Below are 21,529 nucleotides of genomic sequence, written 5' to 3'. Positions count from 1 at the left end.
ACTGAGTTGCCTCCAGGATCTAGCCAATCAAGGTAAATAGTCCATCATACATTTGGCAACCCTGGACCTATCCAACGCCTTTGACACAGTTTCTATTAACAGACTTTGGGCTAAATTATGAAAGTAGGGTGTTCCTGAAGGTTTGCTGAAACTAATTATTAAACTGCACGAAGACACTAATGTCCAAGTTAAATTGAATATGGAAGGCAGTCTCTCAGAAAAGATACCGACAAGCAACAGACTATGGTAGGGGTGTATTCTTGCCTCCTGCCTTTTCAATTTATACGTTGCGGATGCAGCTTCCCCGTTGGAGGCAGCCTCCTATGTTCCACCCAAAATTGTAAATGTGGCAATAAGTTAGATGGCTTACGTAGACAACTTTGTGCTACTGGACCGTACCCAAATGGGGCTATGCCACCTCATGAAGGCTTTTCAAGTGAAAAATACTTTAAAATAAACACCCAAAAAACAGTTAATGTAATTTGCAAGGCCACCACGCAAAACAACATTGAGTGGCTTTATTAATGGGGCTGCCCTAGAGAGGGTTAAGACAATCATCTATCTTGGCTATCCAATTACAGGTACTTAAAATAGAGAATTCCTCAGGAGTCAAATGTTTGCAACTCAATGAAAACACCTTATATCTGGCCTTTGCTGAGGTCATGAACTCAGGCCAGGTACTAGGTGCCTCCTCCACTGACAGCCAAGCCGAGGAGAGATGCATGACCCAATGGTACCGGCCTTGACTCTAAAGACAAGAAAGCAAAGCAGTTCATCACAACCGGTGAGTCGAGGGGAGAGCCGATAAAGAAACCAAAATGTGTTGAACTAATGTAGCAAGTGGGTAATTGAACTTTGAATGAGAAAAGAACTATTGATACGAGGAAAGTGGAAAGCCAGCATAACAGAACCAAACACCACTGGGGTATCCACTTGAGAAATGCTAGGCAATTGCCCTGAAGTTGAATTACAGTAACTAGAAGGCCTTAGGAAAAAGTGGAATGGGGTCAAAGTGGCCATACGGGGTTCTTGTCAAATTCTCTGTGCAGTCGAAAGTCTTTGACTGGCAGATGATTGGAAAACAAAGATAAACAAATCCTGCGTGGTAAAAAGAGTGCACAAATACTGCGGTCTAAAGGTAGCAGGACTGAACCCGGCAGAGGGATGCTAACGGAAAGGGGCAAAGCCTAAAGTCCCTATGAACAGAATGTTGACAGGAGTGAACCCTATCGAGGGGTGTCCACAGTGAACTGTTCTGGAAAAGGTGGCCAGAGTGAACCTGGCAGAGGAAGGCTGACAAACAGCAGTGACTCCTGTGCTTTTGTTTAAAAAGATGATAGGATTGGTGAAAACAAGAAGTATTGCAATACAAGGAGATGTAAACTATCCCGCTTGTCATTTGAGGTCTGAGTCTGGCCAAGGGAGACCCAGGGGTGAAAGGTCAATACCCAAAGATCATTGAGAAAGGAACTGTTTAGTCAATTTGTTGAGTGAAATTGTGAGGGGTCTGCGCCCAGAAGACGGGGACACAGGGGTGAAGCCGTCACCCAAATCCATACGTGGAATAAAACTTTGTATTAGTTTGTTTGTTGAACATATCAGGTCCTCGAAGACAAGAGACTTTTATTGAAAGAGACTTTAATCATAGGAGAAACTGATAGCTGGAGTGGAACTGTCAGCTTGTGCTGGGAAAGCTCCAGTGTGCGCTGAGCTCAAGAGACCCACCTTGTCCCGTGCTGAAAACCTGGGGAAGGGAGACCCCTGGAAATCACATCCTGACTTATTATTTGTGAACACTTCTTTCTTTATTGAAAACCCTATCCCACACTCTTTCTATAATTAGATGTAAGGATTTGGCAATAGTTTGTTTTTAGTATAGGCATTTTTACTTTGACAAGACTCCACAAGGACAGCCTTATTTTTCATTTGATGGTCGACGCTTGCTCCCATTTTAGATTTAGGTTTAGTTACGTGTTCTTCCACCCTGCATTTACAGTTTAATAAACACCCTTGAACTGTGATCACTTGTGTCTGTCTTTACTGTTGCCACCATGAGTTCCTTACAGATGTTAGCTATTTAAGACTTTCTGTGGGACTTTATTAATATAAAATATCCCTGGTGGTTTAGTGGGTTTAAGGCCTGTGTAAAAACTAATTCTCTGGCAATTTTAGTTGAGGAACCTGTCAGTGCGGGCTCCAGCTGGCTTGCAAGCAGGAGCTGTCGCAACACATACAAGCATATTTGCAGATAGAATGATGTTCACAGACCCAGTCATGAACTGGTTCTCCCCCAAAGTGTAGGGCAGCAACCAATAAGACCAGATGGATAATGTCAGGTCCTATTGATGCCTGCAGAGATTCGCAGAAGGATCAACACTCTCCACAGTGATCTTCAATATCTATATGGGATCATTACAACCCTAATATCACACTTCAGCAATACACCAACAATACTAAGTTACATCTCAAAATGAATTGTACTCAAAACATTTTAGAAACAGTAAATTCCTCACCTCTATACAGAAACTAAGACAAGCAGCTACCTAAAACTCAATACAACCAAATTTGGATTCATCCTACTAGGCAATCAATCTAAACGGAAGGTTGATAGGTGTGGCTGAATAACAAACCATGATGGATTCAAACTTCTGTTGCCCCATGTGCCAAATAACCTTGCTTCATGATTGACAGCAATCTCCCTTTCCCAAAGCACTTGGCATTAACTATCACTCATGTGGCAGATTAAAGAAAAACCTTCCTCACAATTTAGGATTTCAGAACCATGGACCAGACTCTAATAAACACAGAACTCGAGGAGGGAACACTCTCCTCACCAGCAACCCAGCCACACTCCTAGCCCCCACACCCTTAGGGTAGTTGAACAGGCTGCTGCTAGTCTCATAATGGGAAGTAGGAAATGTGATCCTGTCTCTCCCATCCTAAGAGAAATACACTGGATAGCCCTCCCAGTCATTAAACTCTTCAAAACTGTCTGCATCACATATAGGGCAACCACTGCCCATGAATCAGCTTACCTAGCCACAAAGTTCATGGGCTCAAGTGGGGGACGCTCCTTTACAAGCCAGACCACTGCAAGACTCCAGACTGAAGTGGCACGCAAAGAGGAAGCCAGGAAAATGGCCTTCTATTCCTGCATCTCACCTCCTGGGACACCATCTTGGTCGCAATCACAACTGTCCCAATGCTCATGAAAATCAGTGAGGAACACATGGCCCTCCTCTTCAAGGAATATGTAGGTGTCAGTTGGGGCCAGCTACTCCTTGGTATATGCCACCCCTGTAGTATAGAATATCCAAACTGCTATAATCTGTTATCTCCCGTTCCATGAACCTCTGTTAAACCCAAATTACTAGTACGGTGTCCCGATGCTTTCTAGCTAGTTCCTTACCATATAAACCCAAATACAAATATAGATCTCTTTTGTTGGAGGAAAAGGAATACTGTATGCGACACAGGAATATGGTACATGTATAACAACCCAACCACTTTGACCTGGGGCTACGAAAGGTCTCATAGGGCAATAACTTGACAAGTTCTCATGTGTGAACTAAATATACGAGTTGGCAGTCTCTAAGGAGAGTACGGCTTCTCAGGATATGTCCTTACCCTTTGCAATTGGGTTTGGGTGCTAGTTAACTAATCTAAAACCTGTGTTAGCTAACTAGTATTTCTAAAAGTCATAATCAGTACTGCTGTTGTTTAACTGTGCTTGTTGCTAAATCACAGTTAAATCAGCTGCAACAAACGTTGAAAGGATCCTTACACAGAAGAATCCATTGCGTAACTCCAACACCAGTACCAATACCAATCTGAATTTAAACCAATGGAATTGTAGCCTGAGCACTTACAGACCTTGGTGGCATAACTATGGCAACAGTCATGTCACATACATTTAGAATCAGTCAATCAACACAGGGATTTAAACCATTGTGAATTTGGCTCAAGCCCCTACTTGTAACGAGGTAATTGCAAAGCATTTCTAAATAAAGCAACAGATTGCCAACGCAGAGGCATACACAAGTCTGACCAAACAGAATCAAGAATCATTTGTACATAAAGAAATGAATTTTGCCACATAAGAATACTGCGGCAAGAAAGGAATATTGCTGTATTGACCTGAGGAGGCTCCGGTGGAGAGAAGCACATGAGGCAGATAGGTAGAGAAAATAAAAGATGTAAATGTGTTATTAGGAGAAGGGCAAAGAAACTAACATGTTTAAAATGTTGTACACAAAGAATAGACTTGCAGATTTTGTGAAAAACAACACTCTTTTTTGGTTATTATTTTTTAAACACAAGTAGAAAAAAACAAAGTTTTTTTTGGTAATCAAGAGACACACCTTCTAATTTCAGTTTGGTGGTATATTGATTCATATTTCTAGTCTTAATCAACATGGACTATAAACCATGTGTGCAAGGCTCCTAAACATAAAACAATACAATCCAAATTAAATAATTAGGCCGCAACACATCAAACAAGAAATAACCAAAGAAATGTTCAATTTTATCTCATGAAAAACAGTACTCAATATACTACAATATTGGTAAGTCTTTCAATAACAGACAATTACCATTATTGCTGAATATGATAACAGCATGTTCACAGTCATTGCAACTAGTTCCTTAACCCCTTAAGTACCAAGGGTGTCTATGTGTTTATATTTGCAAGAAGCTGACCTGAAACGACTATGGAAACTAACATGTACATATCTTGAGACGACTCTGGTCGCATTAGAGAAGAAGTAATACTGACGGTGAGGCTCTACAATTAGACTATGTAATTTCCAAGAGAATTAAAGATTTACCACATAAACTAGCAAACAAATGCATGCAGGACCCTTGGCCATCAAAGCGGCAGGTTAAACGTGTTTGTCCTAGTACAATTTCCATCTATGCCTTCATTATTTAATCTTTCAATCAGTTCTACTGATCATAAATGATTCAATGCCACTTGCTACATTTAAAAAAAAAAAAGAAAATGTTTTAGAATCTACCTTTTAGCAAGACGGATAGAAAACATTCAACATGATTGACAGACTCAAGGAAACAACTCTAACCAATGAGAATATTGACTAAGATAGGGAAGGGACATTATGCATCAATAGACATTTGAAGCTGTACACATGGCAGGCTATGCCATAGTGCTGCTGTGGCTGCAAGAGCACAGAAATGGTGAAAAACCGTACATGAAAAATGAGACTACGCGTGAAAGATAAAGGAATGCCTTAAGGAATAAGCTGTACACAAACATGTACATTTGCCCAAAAATACAAACTAAAATGGACTCATTCTTAAAAGGAATCTTTGCTACTACATAGCAACTGCCATAGAATAACGCATATAGATTGATGACTAGCGGTGTGTGGCATTGTTCAGCTGTGGTCAAATCATGTTGGAAAGTAAACACAGGGACATATTGCAACACTGCATTACTCAGTAGCCGATATAACTAAGAACAGTTATATAATGTCTACAACAGTGATACACTGTGGCCCTATGTTTATTTTCAGAAAATATGTTGTCTCGGCTAAACAATGTCAGTCAGCAATCTATTTGTGTTACTTTGTAACATTTGCTGCTAAGTTGCACAGATTTCTCCAAAAATGTATCGCTACAGCTCCTCATTTGAGTCAATGTGTGGGCTCATATAAGGGGTTTATTTACATGTTTGCATATAGTGTTTTGCTTTTCAGTAATGTGACACTGGTGATTACTTAATGCATTTTACAACTCTTCTAAGGGCTTTGCTCCATGGTTGGATGATTTCTACTGAGCGGTTGAATGGGGCTAATGCACATCTGTAAATGAGAACACTTCATATGATTCGAAGAGGGTGATGTGACCTGGGTAGCAGCATTTCATATGCTTACCAAAGGTTAAGCCATGCACGTGAAAGTGCACAAAGCTGCGTGCAAAGCATTCTTACAGGTTGAAGGTGAGGAGAGGGACATAGTCACCAACCTTAAAATCCAAAGGCATGTCAAGCTGTGGACAAGAGCATAGAAAACAAATCATGTTGAGTTCATTCTTATTTATTGCAGGTGAATTGAACATTCTAGACATTCTAGGCAAGTAAACTGGAAAAGAGACAATACACTGTGGTTCCTTTGAGAATGCTCCTTATTTACAAAGGCCACACTGGCCTTCAAGGGTTTGAGAACCCATGGCTTTATGACGATTAAGTAAGAACTAAAAGGTTGGGATCTAAAAAGGATCCCCTTCCTGTTGCCACCAGTTCACAGGTAAATAAAAAAGGTGTTTTGTTCTCAAGTACAATAAAAAATATTTCAATGTTAGTATAATGTATATGGTAATTTTGTCATTTTTGTTTTTATTTTCGTTAAATTTTAACGCAACATTTTATCCAAAAATGCAAAAATACATTATACTCAATTTACGATCAATATTCAGCCAATATATATCTCTATAATCAAATAATTCATACTTCAATCATTATTTCATCAGCACACGTGTGAACCTAAAATTATCCAACCAACTATAAAAAGGTACCATCTACTGTCTTCTCAAAGATAATTTTCTGTGCATATTTTTGCAATACACATTTTTCCCCAATTCAAAATGAATTAACATTAAAACTTGCACCAAGTCAATAGGAAGCGAGTTGGAGTTATCACTCATCAACCTATTCCAAAGCCACTCGCTGTACAAGCTCATCATAGGATACATATTTGCCAAATCGTAGTTTCCTTAATTTGTCTGTTTCTGTATAAACTGTTAACCAGTGCTTCAATGCTGCTACCTCGTCACAACTTTTACATAGGTGACACATTCTCTCTTCTCGTTTTACACCTCTAATGGGATCCCACCGTAATGTACCCAAAGGTGAAATGGAATCTCATGTATATCGGTCTGTAGTTGCTGTTTGGGAATCTATAGACATAGGCCAACATGGAATGATATTGTCTGTGGTATCTGGAGGTTGTCATTTTGTCATTTGGTTAGTAGCTGTGAGTTTATGGCTTGCCAGGCTGTGTGACTTTCAGAGAAAAAAAAACATTACCACTCATTCTCCTACATATGTACAATACAATCAAAATCAGAATGCACTAATGTGGTAATGGGGATTCATCTTAATTGTATCACAATGCATGTTTGTACAGTAGTCCATGTTCATCCTCAAATGATCTTCTCGTGCGCACCAGCATGAGGACACCTGATTCTGCTAGACTACTCCCATACAACTGCTTTGATGCTCTTTCACATTAACTGTTAACTTGCTCCCTACAACAGAGAAGTATGAGGACAAAAGGTTCTGAGCCGTTTAACTGCTCATTGCAAACAAAAAACAATATGCAAGACCATAGACGGCATGAAACGGGCCATCCATGCATTCGCATACATCACAGAGTGGACATATACATGTGGTAGGATCCTATCAGAGAGACTGTCAAAAAGATGAGATCAGTTCTAGGTGTCCATAAATGGAAAGAAAGAGATATGGGGGGACAGGGTGATTGTTGCAATCTTGCATTATAGATTTGGGTGGCCACGTGCAGGTCAAACCATTGGGTGTTTGTACTTAAGTCAGCAGATAAATGAGATTGCTAATATTTTTGAAACTATAGACATGCCACGAACTTTAATGGTGAATGGGTAAACCAAAAAAATAAATAGTTTGTGCTAATAGGTCAGTAGTAAAAGCACACTTTCAGTATGCACAGCCGACTAACAAGTTGAAATCGGGAAGTTAAATAAGTTGTTATTGCCATCTTTTGCTGTCTCAACAGTTGAGAACACAGGTGCTCATACTGACCTAAAAGCTTATTTTACTACCTGAACTTCCAAAACAAGTTCTGCAGGAATTGAGACAGCTTTCCTTGAATCTGGAGTCTGCCAAAATGATCCCTGCAGATCCTGGATCTGGGGAAACCAGATGCCCAAGCCGTCAAACTGCCCTGCACCCTAACACTAAACATCTGTTTCTAGCACTTAGAGACTACTAATGAGGTTAAAGCAGCTTTGCTTTAAATACATTAACGTGCTTTTATTGTTGCATGGCTGCAAACAAAGCAGTAAATGTGTAACAGATATTGCATATGATCTGTGGCATGTCCCTTAATAAGTGTTACTGTTGGGTCATGTCATGGGAAGTAGAAGAGTCCAAATAACAGTATGCTATGTGAAACAATGACCATGAACATGTGATTATATCATGCATTTTATGGCACTCTGTTTCTCTTTGTATTGGTAGTACAATTATAGAACCTCAAAAACAATGTTTAGGCTCACATTACTTTGCATGTGTGTTATTGCAGTCTTCCACTTAGGATGGGGAAGTCGTAACTATATTCACACTCTTTTGCCAACATGTTACTAAATCATGAATATATTGTCAGGTTGGTATATTATGTGAATTGTGTAAGTCATCTCTATAAAGCACAGTGTTCCATGAACACTTTTTTGTTTTGCTACACTTTTTTCAAGCCTATCACTTTCCTGCCATGACTCCACCCCTATCCCAGCCCCAACACTTCGACACTCGCCACACCTTCAGGCAATGAGTTCCCAGAGTTTCCATTTCCAGCACTGGCTCTCATGGACCTTTTCTGTCTACCAGTATCGAGGAGACTCTATAAAGAACATCCTACCACACATTCTCTAAAGGAAGGTAGTCCAACCCCTCTTCACAACGTACACCAGAGAGTTTACACCCCGCCAATCATTTCCCAGACGACACCCACAGATAATATTTCTCCACTTACCAGCATTCTGTAGCCTTTACCCTCATCCCCAGGTGCGAATACAGACTTTCATCCAGTGCCTGCTAAGGCCATACTTTCTGCTGATTTATATTTGTATGCCCACATAACTGGTACACTGTGCCCAGAATTCTCACCTATGTGTGATATATAGAAACAGACTGGCATAGTACACGTGTTTCACTGTTTTAGTGTTCGAGTAATCCCCTGAGGCAATGTAAGGTGTTTGATTTGAGGGCTCTCAGTTAGACCCTCACTGCAATGTATTACAGTGAGGGAACACAAAGCACACACACTTAACGGACCACACACATATTACTAAACACGTCATGGTGGCTTTGGTTCAATTTAGTGAATTCCCATCAGTTTGTTGGAATATATTGTACTTGGGCGCTCCGCGACTACTATTGCTGTGATTTGGCGCAGTGGACAATGTTTGCATCATAACATATGGTGAAGTGCAATCATTTTTTTAAAGTATTTAAAGCTTCCCTTGCATGGCTCTCACCATCACCTCTCCGTTCCTATGTATGTCAGTCATATGAGGCTGTTTCCTTAAATTAAGTGGTGATGAAAATCAAGGGAAATCGGCAGTCGGGTCTATTTAAAACACTCTGAATATTCTGATTGCTTTGGAGGGAAGGCATGTCTGGTAGCAAACGAGATGCCCTTGGAAGGAACGCCAAGGACCTCTCTTGCAAACAGTAGTCCTTTCACAGTTTCCTTGACAGCGCTGCATCACGCCTAGTCACGATTCCTCTGCACACCAGTGACTCTGCTTCCATGACAACACTGGATTGGCTAATGAGAAAAGTGTGTTTTTCCACACACTGATACAGGAAGGCTCCACTTCCAAATAACCATTGATCAAAGAGATGCAGACTTTGAGGCACAATGGAAAAGAAAACATGTTGTTTGTATGTCGGATTTGTGACATGTGCAAAGCTGCGTCAATGTAATCCCGTTTTGCATTGAAGTGTCAGAGCCTAGTGTGACACTTAATGCACTTCTCTCAAAGTACTGCACATATTATTGCATGGATGTTTCCAGAGACCCCAAACGCATGCATTTCAGACACTCTGCCTCTAACACACTTTATACACACAGGGCCGGGTGCACAACGAATTGATCTGGAGCACACCATAAATACCGATGAGCATCTAAGTCTTTCTCCTGCTATCATACATGTGGCGTTGCCCCGTGAGGGAGACGCGCACGCGGCAGCGTGACGTTGCACGTCGCCGCGTGCATCTTAAATAAACGGGGCGTTCCCGGCCGCGTCAGAGCGACCGGGGAGCCCGAAGCACACAGACGTGTCCAGCCTGAGTCTGTGGGTGGAGGGGCTCACGGGCACGCGTGGGGGCACCCAGAGACCCCCAACAGTGGCGACGAGTGTTGGATGCCCGGGCCCGGCGGTGAGAGCGATCCCGGATAATTTTTCTTCAACGACGAAACATCCGCGGATGTTTCGTCTCACGCTGTGGCCGCGGACCATACACGCGGCTGGCGGCCATCTTGCGCACGTGGCGGAGAAACTTCCGAAAGCTCCGGTTTGGAGTCGGAAGGCCATCCAAGCCCAATTTTTAGATTTCCTGACTGCGGGCAGCATAACCCGCAGGCCCATGCCTGAATTTTGATGTTTTGGCCAATTTTCAGCCGGTAACGTCGTGTGGTAGCTGGAGGATGGACTGAGGTGGCTGGGCCTTCTCAGCCCACTCCATTTCGAAGCTCAATTTTTGGAACATTTGGTTCAAGGACCTTCTTCAACCCCTTCATCATCACGAGGGTGGTGGCAGTGTGGGGAAGGGTACAAGTTGCGGCCCTCAGGGCTAGTATGAGGGTGCCTGTGCGCTTGGGCCCATGAGTGATTTGGGCGCCCTGGAGGGTGCGACTGCCACAGCTTCGGAGGATTCGCAGGACGAAAGCCTGGCAGATTTGTTTCAGCAGAATCCCCCACAGCCAACCCCACATCCTGCGACGTCTGGGCTGCTTAAACCCACGGTTGGTGCCGCTCTTCCCCCGAACCAACCACCACCACCCCTGGCCATGGCCCAAGCCAGGGCGCAAGCGGCCTTGCAGCCCATTCCGGAGTTTGACGTTACGGGTCCTCCGTCCAGCATGGGCCCCCGATGGAGAAGATGGATTGGACGGCTGGACATGTACTTTCGGGCCACCCAGGTCACGGACAATGACAGCAAGGTGGCTACGATGCTGTATTCGGCCGGTGCAGCTGTACAAGAGATATTTGAGTCGTTAACTCCGGTGGACAACTCGTATGACCAAGCCAAAGCCGCCCTCCTCGCGCATTTTGTCCCCCTTGCCAACGTGGACTACGAGAGGTTCGTCATGCTCTCGGCCAGACAAAAGGAGGATGAAACGCTCGACACCTTCTATGGCCGCCTGCGCCGCCTATCCCAAGGGTGTGCGTGGGGGGATGAGGAGGACATGATGAGGACCATGCTAATCCAGGCATGTTCGTCTGGCAAGCTGAGGCGACAGGTCCTGAGAGAGCCCGGACTCACCCTGCCCAGAATCCTGGAGCTCGGGCGGTGCCATGAGGTGGCGGAGGCCCGTGCCAACAAGATGGAGGCCGGATCCCGCGCGGCGAGGCCGGAAGAGGTGTGCGCTGTCTGGCGAGGAGGCAGAGGGGTGCGAAGGCCCGGTGGGGCTCCCAGAGACAGAGCTGGCAAGCCAGTGGAGTCATGCCAGAAGTGCGGCTATGACCTCCCCCACTCATCTGAGTGCATGGCAATAGGAAAGATCTGCGGACGCTGTGGGGTCCCCGACCATTTTTCGAGGGTGTGCAGGGCGACCCTGCCTGTACTGATTCCGAGGGGACAACCCCGTCTGTGGACCCCTCGCCAAAACCGCCCACCCAATGTAGCTCAAGTGGAACAGGCGGGAGAGGAGACGCCGGCGGAAGAAGCGGAGGAAGAGGATGAGGAGAATATCTTCTTCGTCTCCAGCATGGAAGTCCTCAAGGGGAGGAGCAGAAGACAGCCGAGGTGCGTCGTGGAGGTGAACTGCTCGCCGGTCCCGGTGCTGGTCGACACGGGGGCCTCAGTCAACGTAATGGCGAGAGGACATTATGCCGCGCTCAACCCTCCCCCGAGGCTTGCGACGCCGAGAGCCCGCATTTTTGCATTTGGTGGGCGGGAGCCCCTGCCGCTGGACGGTGCGTTTGTCGCCAAGGTGGAGCATGACGGATCGGAGATCAAGGCCCGCTTCTACGTGACTCCGGTGAGCAGCAATACCCTGTTGAGTTGTGCGGCAGCGGAGGCCCTTGGCATAGTAAGCTTCGCGTACTCAGTCTACTTAGAGGACATCAACGATCTGCTGGACAAGTATGCGGACATCTTTAAAGGGATTGGGAGAATGAAGGGTGACCCCGTGAGGCTCCACATTGATGAGTCGGTGCAGCCCGTGGCTCTGAAACACAGGCGGATCCCGTTTCATCTAAGGGACCAGGTGGACAGGGAACTAGACAACCTGGTGAACCTGGATGTAATCGAAAAGGTGGAGGGCCCCACTCCATGGGTATCCCCTATCGTAGTGGCGAGGAAACCAAAACAGCCGGACTCCGTCCGGATCTGTGTGGACATGAGGCTGCCCAACAAGGCCATCAGGAGAGAACGACACCTGACCCCGACAATCGATGACATCATTGCGGAAGTGCAGGGGGCCCGGTTCTTCTCTAAGTTGGACTTACGAGCTGGATACCACCAAGTTGTCCTCCACCCAGAGTCCCGATACATTACAACTTTCACTACCCACAGGGGGCTCTACCGATATAAGCGGCTGAGCTTCGGAGTGTCGTCAGCTGCCGAGGTATTTCAGAACTTGATCCGAGGCGCTCTCGCAGATCTGGAGGGCGTCCTAAACATTAGTGACGACATTCTGGTCTTTGCCAGGACGGAACTTGAACATCTGAAACGTCTGGCCAAGACCCTCAAGAGGCTACAGTCGCTGGGGCTCACTCTCCACAGGGACAAATGCGAGTTCCTCCGCCCGACCATTGAGTTCTTTGGTTTCATCTTCAAGGAGGGCGGTGTATCTCCGGATCCCAGAAAGGTCCAGGACATCAGGACCGCGCGCCCCCTGAGTCGGCGTCAGATGTGCGGAGCTTCCTGGGTATGGTAACATACTGTGGGCGCTTCATCAGGAATCTCGCCTCGAGGTCGGAGCCTCTGAGGGCCCTGACGAAAAAGGATACCACCTGGCAGTGGGGCCCGTTGGAACAGTCGGCGTTCGAGGACATCAAAGGCGCCCTGACAGCAGATGATACCGTGGCTTTCTTTGACCCCGCCCTGGAGTCCGAGATCGTGGTGGACGCCAGCCCGTTTGGCCTAGGTGCTGTGCTCACCCAAGTGGGCAGAGATGGGGGGGTAAGGCCAGTGGCATATGCCAGCAAAGCCCTCTCCAAGACCGAACAGAGATACTCGCAGATCGAACGCGAGGCCCTGGCTGTCTTGTGGGGCTGTCGGCATTTTCGGCTTTATGTGCTGGGGAGACCCGTGACAGTGGTAACGGACCACAAGCCGCTGCTTCCGATCATGGCCGGATCATCTTCAAAACCACCAGCCAGAATCGAGAGGTGGATGTTGGCCCTTCTGGAGTATAGCGTCACCCTGATCTACCGGCCAGGTACCAACAATGCGGCTGACTACCTGTCCAGGCACCCGGTGGACGGCGGAGGACACGCACAAGACTCGTGTGCTGAGGAAGCCGATGACCACGTCAGGATGGTGGTAGAGGGTGCCACCCCCAACGCAATGCCGCTACCCGAACTGGAGAGTGCGGCGGCCAACGACGAGTGTTTCCGCATCTTGAGGAGCTCGATGCGGTCGGGGTCCTGGAAGTCCGTGCTGGAATTGGTGGCAGGGCGCACTCAGGAAGCTAAAGTGACCCTCGAGCAACTCTGGAAGGTGAAGGACGAACTGTCCTTCACGGAGTCGGGCCTGCTGCTGCGGGGCGATCGCCTGGTGGTGCCGGGCTCCAAGATCCATGAAGTCATCAACCTGGCACATCAGGGACACCAAGGGGCCGCCAAGACGAAGGCGAGACTGAGGCTGAAGGTGTGGTTTCCCGAGCTAGAAAAAAAAGTGGACGACTTCGTAGCGGCCTGTGTGTGGTGCCAGGCGGCCTCCCCAGTCCAGCGGGAGCCTGAAATCGAAGTAATGCCACGAGGGACCCGGCCGTGGGAGGTCGTACATGCGGACTTCGGATCCACGGCCGTAGGCACTCACTTCCTGGCCATTGTGGATGAATACTCCCGATACCCTGAGGTGGAATTCGTCGAGTCAGTGGCATTTGAGCATGTGGTGGGCGCTGTGGAGAAAATCTTTGCCACCCATGGGTTTCCAGTGACTCTGTGCTCGGACAATGGGTCCCCGTTCCAGAGCGCTAGGTTCTCAGAATTTCTGGAGAGCTGTGGAGTGGCGCACCGGAAGGTGTCCCCTCTGTGGCCCCGTGCGAACGGGGACGCGGAGAGGCTGATGAGGACATTGAACAAAACATTCCGGATAGCCCAGGGACAGGGCCAGCCCCTCCAGCGGGCGCTTTACCAGTTCTTGAGAGTGTACCGCACCACCCCACACGCCTCAACGGGGGTGGCCCCGGCTGAAGTCCTGTTCCGAAGGTGCCCCCGAGGTCTCCTCCCGGAGGTACAGGAAAAGGAACCCGGTGTAATAGATGACCAACGGGTGGAAGCGGAGCGACAGGCAAGGACACATCAAGAGAACATACGGCGGGGTCTTCGTCCGCAGCGGCTGGAACCGGGCGACGAAGTGCTGATCAGGAATCGGCATCCCCACGGAAAACTCTCGCTCCCATATGAACCGGGGCCGCTGGACGTGGTGGCAGTCAAGGGATCGATGGTAATGGCCTCGGACGGGAAGTCGGCTGTCACTCGGAATGTGAGCTTCTTTAAGAAACTGGGGGACTCTCGAGCTGAGCTCCCGCCTGACCCGGATGAGACTGTCCTCCCGGATGAAGATACCCCCCGGGGGGAACTCGTGGGGTCGCCAGAACGAGGCACTGGAGCAGCTGGGAATCCTGCGGCTGAGGTAGGCGGGAGGTACCCCCAGAGGGCTGGGCGAGGGAGACCTGCCTATCTCGGAGACTATGTGCTGGGCCCGATTGATTGTGTTCCGGAGTAAGGGGAACCGGGAGGCTGACATTAAAGGGGCATGGGTTTTTGAGTTGGTAATTGCTATGTTGGTAATTGCTATGTTGTGTGCAGTGTACTTTTCGGAAGTGTCTGTTGTTGTTCCTCCCGGAAAAAGGAGGAGTGTGGCGTTGCCCCGTGAGGGAGACGCGCACGCGGCGGCGTGACGTTGCACGTCGCCGCGTGCATCTTAAATAAACGGGGCGTTCCCGGCCGCGTCAGAGCGACCGGGGAGCCCGAAGCACACAGACGTGTCCAGCCTGAGTCTGTGGGTGGAGGGGCTCACGGGCACGCGTGGGGGCACCCAGAGACCCCCAACAATACACATGGCATAGAAAGGCAGACACATGGAGCCAACCTGGAGCAACCTGGGACATCTCTGCGATGCAAATCAGCAAATCTCTGCGAATCATTTATTTCACTTCAACATCTCAGAAAGGCTCCCTCCTCCCCAGACTTGCTCCAGCTTTAGCCCTTGTTGTGAATCAGGAAAGGTAGCAGGTGAACATCATGGATACTCACCGGCCTCTCTGATTCCCTGCATGACACAGGCTCATATGACCAGAAATCGTCCATTCTCGTGTACATGTATTTATTTATTTATTTTAATTCTTGATAAGAGTGCCAAATCGCCCGCAGGCCTCATGGCGCACATAAAACAAAACAGACAATGAGAAGTGACAAAAATCAGAGTCAGAGACAGAGAGAGAGCACATTCCTGCTTTCACATGTTCTTCTGCACACAATGTTGCAGAGTCGAAAATAAAGCACATGGACGGTAACATTCATTACATTTATCAGCACAAATGTAGCAAACAAACGTTGGCAGAGCATTGCCATCGTCTCTGGAAGGTTTAGAAAAATGAAGTAGGAGGTGTTGGATGAATGTCTTTCAAGTGAGGTGCACAGTGTGTGCCTGTTGTCAAACGTGTACAGAATGGCCTGGAATCTTAAAGCCAAGAATGTGCGGAGACGCCAGACGAGTCCTCTGCCTCCAGAGGAAGATCGCCTATAGAAAGGATGCAGCCTGCCAGGGCCTGACAGGAGCTCTGTAACCCCTCACTGCCATGCCTTCAGTCCACCCTGGCTGAGCGTCCCCAGCTACCCCGGCACAAATATGCCAAGAATTCAGAATTCGGGATTGTTTGACTGATTCTTTTCAAATGTTCTCTCATCACTCACGCCCATTTGTCATGCGAGATTAAGGAGCTGAAAACGGATCTCCCCAAGACACGGTGATTTAGACCTAGGACTTCGGGCATTCTCTGTTTTTATCCCGTGGATTAAGGAGACGAAAACCCATCTCCTGAGGCAAGAGGGGTTAGATATCAATAGTTGGGTATTCCATGGCTTTTTTGCCATACTTTCATTAAAGCTCCCTATTTTCAGCAATGCCGTCCCATAGCAGATCATTCTCAGACAGATACATTGCTAATGATGACCCTGTCTATATTTAACACACACACACTCATAATCAGGAGCTTGGAAATTGGACATGCATTTCCTCCCCTTAAATTGGGCGCTCCCATCACTGTGTTGCATTTCGACGCAGGCCATAAAGCCATGTGTTCCCTCCAGTGATCGAAGTGTACGAAAAGAAGTAGTGGAACTATGTTCCCTACTGGCCTGCATCACTCCCCACAGACCCCACCGCCGCGCCCCCTCCCATGCACAATATAAACCCCAAAACACATGTGCCTGCTCTTTAAGGTAACGTCCTGTGCAGTGCCCTGGAAATGCAAGTTTCAACTTCTTCCTATACTTTTATTTTAAAACGAAACCGTCCCCGAACGGTTTCTTCTTTAAAATAAAACTATAGGAACGGTCAAACTGAATTAAAAGAAGTAGAGGAGAACCGCTCCCGCCCACTTCGACCACTGGTTCCCTCCCTAATCCACGGCTGTTTCTCGGCTTCCTTTCTAGCCCCCAATGTTTTCGCCTTTTTCACATACGCCCTGCACAGCTGGCACCAACACCAAGAGACCCACAGGTGCATGAGTGCTTTGGGGAAATCATCTAAACTAACCCAAGCATAGGATGCCCCGGGGAGTCAAGCAGTGCCACCGTCAGAGATCTGCGCGCAAGAGGCAGGCACAGGCTCAGACCACAGCGGTTCTGACTCAGCCCTTCATTCATCTACATTCAATCATTTCATTCAAATTAACATCTCTCCCGCCGATTATTAGAGCGCTTGGCCGTGGAAAAAATCGGGCCTGAAGCTAGGGTGAACAGATTTCCAAAACGAAAAACCGGGACGACCAACAACATAAAAGAGGGACGACCCCATCGCAGCCCACCAATAACTGCCCCTTCCCTCAACACGCCCCCACAACCACCACCCAATCATATTTCCAGCATTTCTCCTTTCTATAAACTTTTTATGATCTCCTTTGTGCAGTATTGTCTGTGAATATTGCCATGTTCATTCAAAACAGGCGTTTGCTCTAATTGATATAACATGGCTTGCTGGACACTCATTTCCAAGCCAGTCTCCGTGGCAGTCAGTGAGCGTTGTGATATGTACCTGAAAGGTTGGGGGTTCGTTCGGGTCAACCTTCCAACATCAAAATTCAGGCCGAAGCGCTATGTGAACGTACGATTTATCTGAAAATCTCAAATATCTAATGCATTATTGGAATGGCAAGCAGTCACCTACCAGGTATTCCTTGTTTTTGCTTAGCAGTTCAGCAGCCAACAATCGCTCGTCTTCCAGCTTGCTACTCATATCGCTCATCTCCAGATCCTTCCTGAAATGGTTAATAAACAAGATATAAAAGAAGGCAGTCATGTAATCAGACCAATGTAAGAAATTAATAGGCAAAATACACATATTAAAGACAGAAGGATATCACTGTGTGATAAGTGATATCCATGTTGTTTTTTTTTTTTTTTTTTTAAATATGATACAAATTAAGGTAAATAAAAAAAAAAACTTCATATGATTCTGGCAACTACTGACCTTTCTAGAGTCAAGTTGCGATTGGAATATTTGTTTAAAAAAATCTATATTGCACATGACAAATTGGAAATACAGCATGTCGTCTAAGTTTATGCACTCACTACAGGGCATGTGTTCTTAGTTCATAACATTTTCCCCCGGTTTTCTTTGGCATACAGACAGATAAGGCGGAACTATAGTTAACCAGTGCTTGCATAGTTCCCCATTAGAAGTCGTAACCAGCAAGCAGAGGCTCCCCCTGGCAGACTTCCTAGCACCGCCCCCTGCTTACCTAGGCAAAGACGTGCACGTCGCCTTGTGTTGGAAGCCAGAGCTCTACGGCAGTAGCCACCCCTCCAGCGTGCTCAAGACAGTGGCGTCAATGACTGTCCATCCTCAACAGCACAGGTCGCACAAGACCTGCGCATCTTTGGCGCGACCGTCTGAAACAAGGCATGGACTTATTAAGCTCCAGCTTCCGACTTAACAGCTGTTTTTCCTTGTGTGCCCAATTCGTAAACATTTGAGCGCTGGACTGTGTCTTTGGAGCGCATTCCAGGGACCTGAAGAGCGCCCTTGTGTTTGGAATCATGCCGCATCTACGCGCGCAAGATGTTCCAACATGCCTAGGGACGCAGAGCGTGATGGAAACACAGATAGCGTTGCGCTAAAACGACCCTTTGATTTTTACAACCACCTTCACAGGAAGGAGCGAGCGACGTCAGGCGCAGCGCAAGCGCGGCCCGTCTTCGCCAGACTGACATCGGAGGTGCTGCTGCTGCTGGTGGTGGTGGTGTGGCAGGGCCCAGGGCAGATCGCAGGCCGCCACACGCCTCCTCCAGGTCTGGAATGCGATTACATTCTTTCCCTGTCCTGCAGGACTGGAGCAACCGAAGGATGGCCTTTGAAGTACATTTCAACAACCTCGAGCAAAACCACTTTCTAAAGTATCCCAAACAACATGTTTCTTCTATATCGTGTAATTAGGCATAGCAGTTAGAGCACCACAAGCCAGGGGCGGGCGGGTTTATTAAAACAAGTGAAGCCACATAAGTCATTTCAAAGTGATTTTAAATATTTATTTGATCCAGGTTTAATGAAACAAAGTATACTTTACCCACAAAAAAAGAAAGTAACTGGTTCTGCATAATATATATATATTTTTAATTCAGGCAGCGCACGACACGTTTAAGTACTTGTGAGTAGATTTACAAGGAAACAAAGCCCATGAAATTAATTAAAGTCACTTTTGCCAAGTAAACCTTCAGGATTTACAGAAGTACGTTAGCAATGCCACGTCCCACAATAAAGAACATCTCGCCTTTCTACTACTACACTACTGCCACTCCCGAGAACCTGCGTATCTCTGTGTTACTGAAGTACCCTTAACACACCTTGCTGGGACAGGAAATAGTCAATGGGCAGGGGATGCCCCAATACGAGCTGTTCTTTTTATATTCTGTTACATGATGATGTCGTCATTCAAATAATGTGAGTGCAGCCGCTCTCAGAATCTATTTTATTTCGTGCAAATAGTGCTCACTGGGTGTTCTGGGAAATAGTGCATACAGTAAATACATGTATCATATTGTGAATTCCATGCAGAAATTCATCCAATGTTTACTTGCCTCCAAACAAAAGGCGGAGGTAGAAATGTACATGAAGGTGATTTGACATCTGGGAGAACGTAGAGATGGCACCTCAGTAGCTAAGTCCTCGGAACATGCGTCTAGTCTTGCTTGCAGCAGAAAATTAATTCAATGTCCTTGCAGCCAGTGGTGGAAATGGAAAAAATCTGGTGGGGGATCCCACACGGCCCGTGATGGGAGCAGAGTTTTGGGGGTGGGCGGTGTCTGAGGAGGCAGGGTTTAGAGAGGGCAGAGCTGGCAGGTGACCTCTGATCAAAGGAAATGTCCAAAATAACAGTTTAAAACAGCGCAATTTCTTTCATGCTGCTTCTTTTTTTATTTTTTTTATAAAGCTTTATTTGTTTTTAGTACAAAGACCTTTACAAATAAATAAAAAACAGGATAAAAGAAAAGACAATGGAACACAGATAAAACATAATAAGAACATCAGACAGAATACCTGACTCCTATAATGGATTTTGCCAAACAAAATTTGCATCAAGAATAGGAACAACCAAAAGCCACACATAGAAATCATATATGTGCATATTAACATACTCTATCAAGTTCCTTTACAATTACATTTACCAATCTTGTTGTTTTGAGTATGGAAGTCTCAGAGGCTCGCCACATACATTTTAACCAAATCCAATTTCTGGCTATGATGGAAGTTGCTTGCAGACAGGAGTTCATTACTTTACAACCATCATTTTCAAAATATGTACAAAAGATAAAGAGATGTTTTAACGTTTCTTGAGTTAAGTTGCAGAATCTACATATCTCGGTGCAACAATCTAATTTATCTTTATGCCAATATTTCATTCTGACCCTTGTATGTAGCAAATCTAAGCGAAACAGCATATATGTTCTGCGTACTTGTGAACAGGGACACAATGATATATACGCAAGGCGTGGAGATTGCTTATGGCAGAATTTGGAGTATTCTGAATATTAGGAATATCTCTGTATCTGTGAACAACCATCCTCCCAATCGAGTTAAAAACAAATGTTCTTGACTTTTTCTTGAAACAGGTCTAGATCCTCAACAGACATTAATTTTTTCCAAAAGAGATAGCATGCGCCCTTTTTACTGAACCATAGATGGGGGACTGTTACTATCTAGCATATGATTTAACCTGATGTACAACACACTTTTAGGAGGGAACATCATTTTGGCAAAGTTGGAAAGAAGTCCCCAAATGTATCTAGCTGAATGAGAGTTCAGGCCTAATTCGTGCCTAAGAATTGCATTTGGCATAGACGCTGGAAGTCCCAGAGTATATTTCCACATAGTCCCTTGAAGTTGATCTAATAGAGGGCCTAAATCATATAAAAAAGTTCCATTCCATACAGTAGAATCGCCTCAACTTTTGTCTGATAGAATTCCAGTACAGGGATTAACGAAAGCGTACACATTTTGTAATGTAGGATTTTCATTTGACTCTTTAAAGGGAGTAGTTTTACCATAAGAAGTTCTTTTATTCTTTTATAGGATATAGTATTGGTCAAAATTAGTCCTAAATACGGTAGGTTTATGGAAACTGCTATGGACGAAGCTTCAATTGTCCACTGAAAATGGCGAACTTTTTTCTTATTGCAAAATACAATGATGTTTGATTTTTGAGGATTTACAGTTAAATTGTTGGTGTTGCAGTATTGTAAAAAGCTTTCCAACTTCATTTGAAGGCCTGCCTGAGTTTGATTAAACAGCAGGATATCATCTGCGTAAGCTAACCACGAGATGGTAAAAGACCCTATGCGCGCTGCAAAAGATTTATCAGAGTTCCATAACTCGTCTATATCAGCCAAATAGAGGTCGAAAAGGATGGCAGCAAGATTAAAGCCTTGCTTAACTCCAGTCCAACTAGGAATAGCCTCAGTGAGTGGTCCTACACGGTTGATTCGTACTTTAAAGTTCGTATTAAAATGAAGCATTTCTATTAGAGTGATCAAATACTGGGAGAAGTTGGCTTCACGCATTTTCTGCCATAGTTTACCTCTTATAACGCAGTCAAAGGCTACCTTTAGATCCAATGATGCGACAAATAATTGGACT

General features: G+C 46.0%; 1 protein-coding gene across 5 annotated transcripts in view; it reads right to left on the bottom strand.

Annotated features, from left to right (window-relative positions):
* Positions 1 to 21,529, bottom strand: part of MYH16 (myosin heavy chain 16) — a 1,358,245-nt gene that overhangs the window by 676,704 nt on the left and 660,012 nt on the right. For 2 of the 5 annotated variants that reach the window (XM_069654472.1, XM_069654475.1), the window contains 2 exons: positions 17,564 to 17,654; positions 5,983 to 6,006 (listed from right to left, as the gene is read on the bottom strand). In XM_069654472.1, the coding sequence (XP_069510573.1) occupies positions 5,983 to 6,006; positions 17,564 to 17,654 (115 nt within the window). Of the gene's footprint in view, positions 1 to 5,982; positions 6,007 to 17,563; positions 17,655 to 18,137; positions 18,330 to 21,529 lie in introns of those variants that run through there. The other 3 variants (XM_069654476.1, XM_069654477.1, XM_069654473.1) reach the window with 3 other exon arrangements.

Source organism: Ambystoma mexicanum, chromosome 3q (genome assembly GCF_040938575.1).
Source record: "Ambystoma mexicanum isolate Mex_15411 chromosome 3q, UKY_AmexF1_1, whole genome shotgun sequence".
Classification (NCBI taxonomy): Eukaryota; Metazoa; Chordata; class Amphibia; order Caudata; family Ambystomatidae; genus Ambystoma; species Ambystoma mexicanum.
Note: the sequence above shows the minus strand (reverse complement) of the source record. Positions and strands in the feature narration are given on the sequence as shown.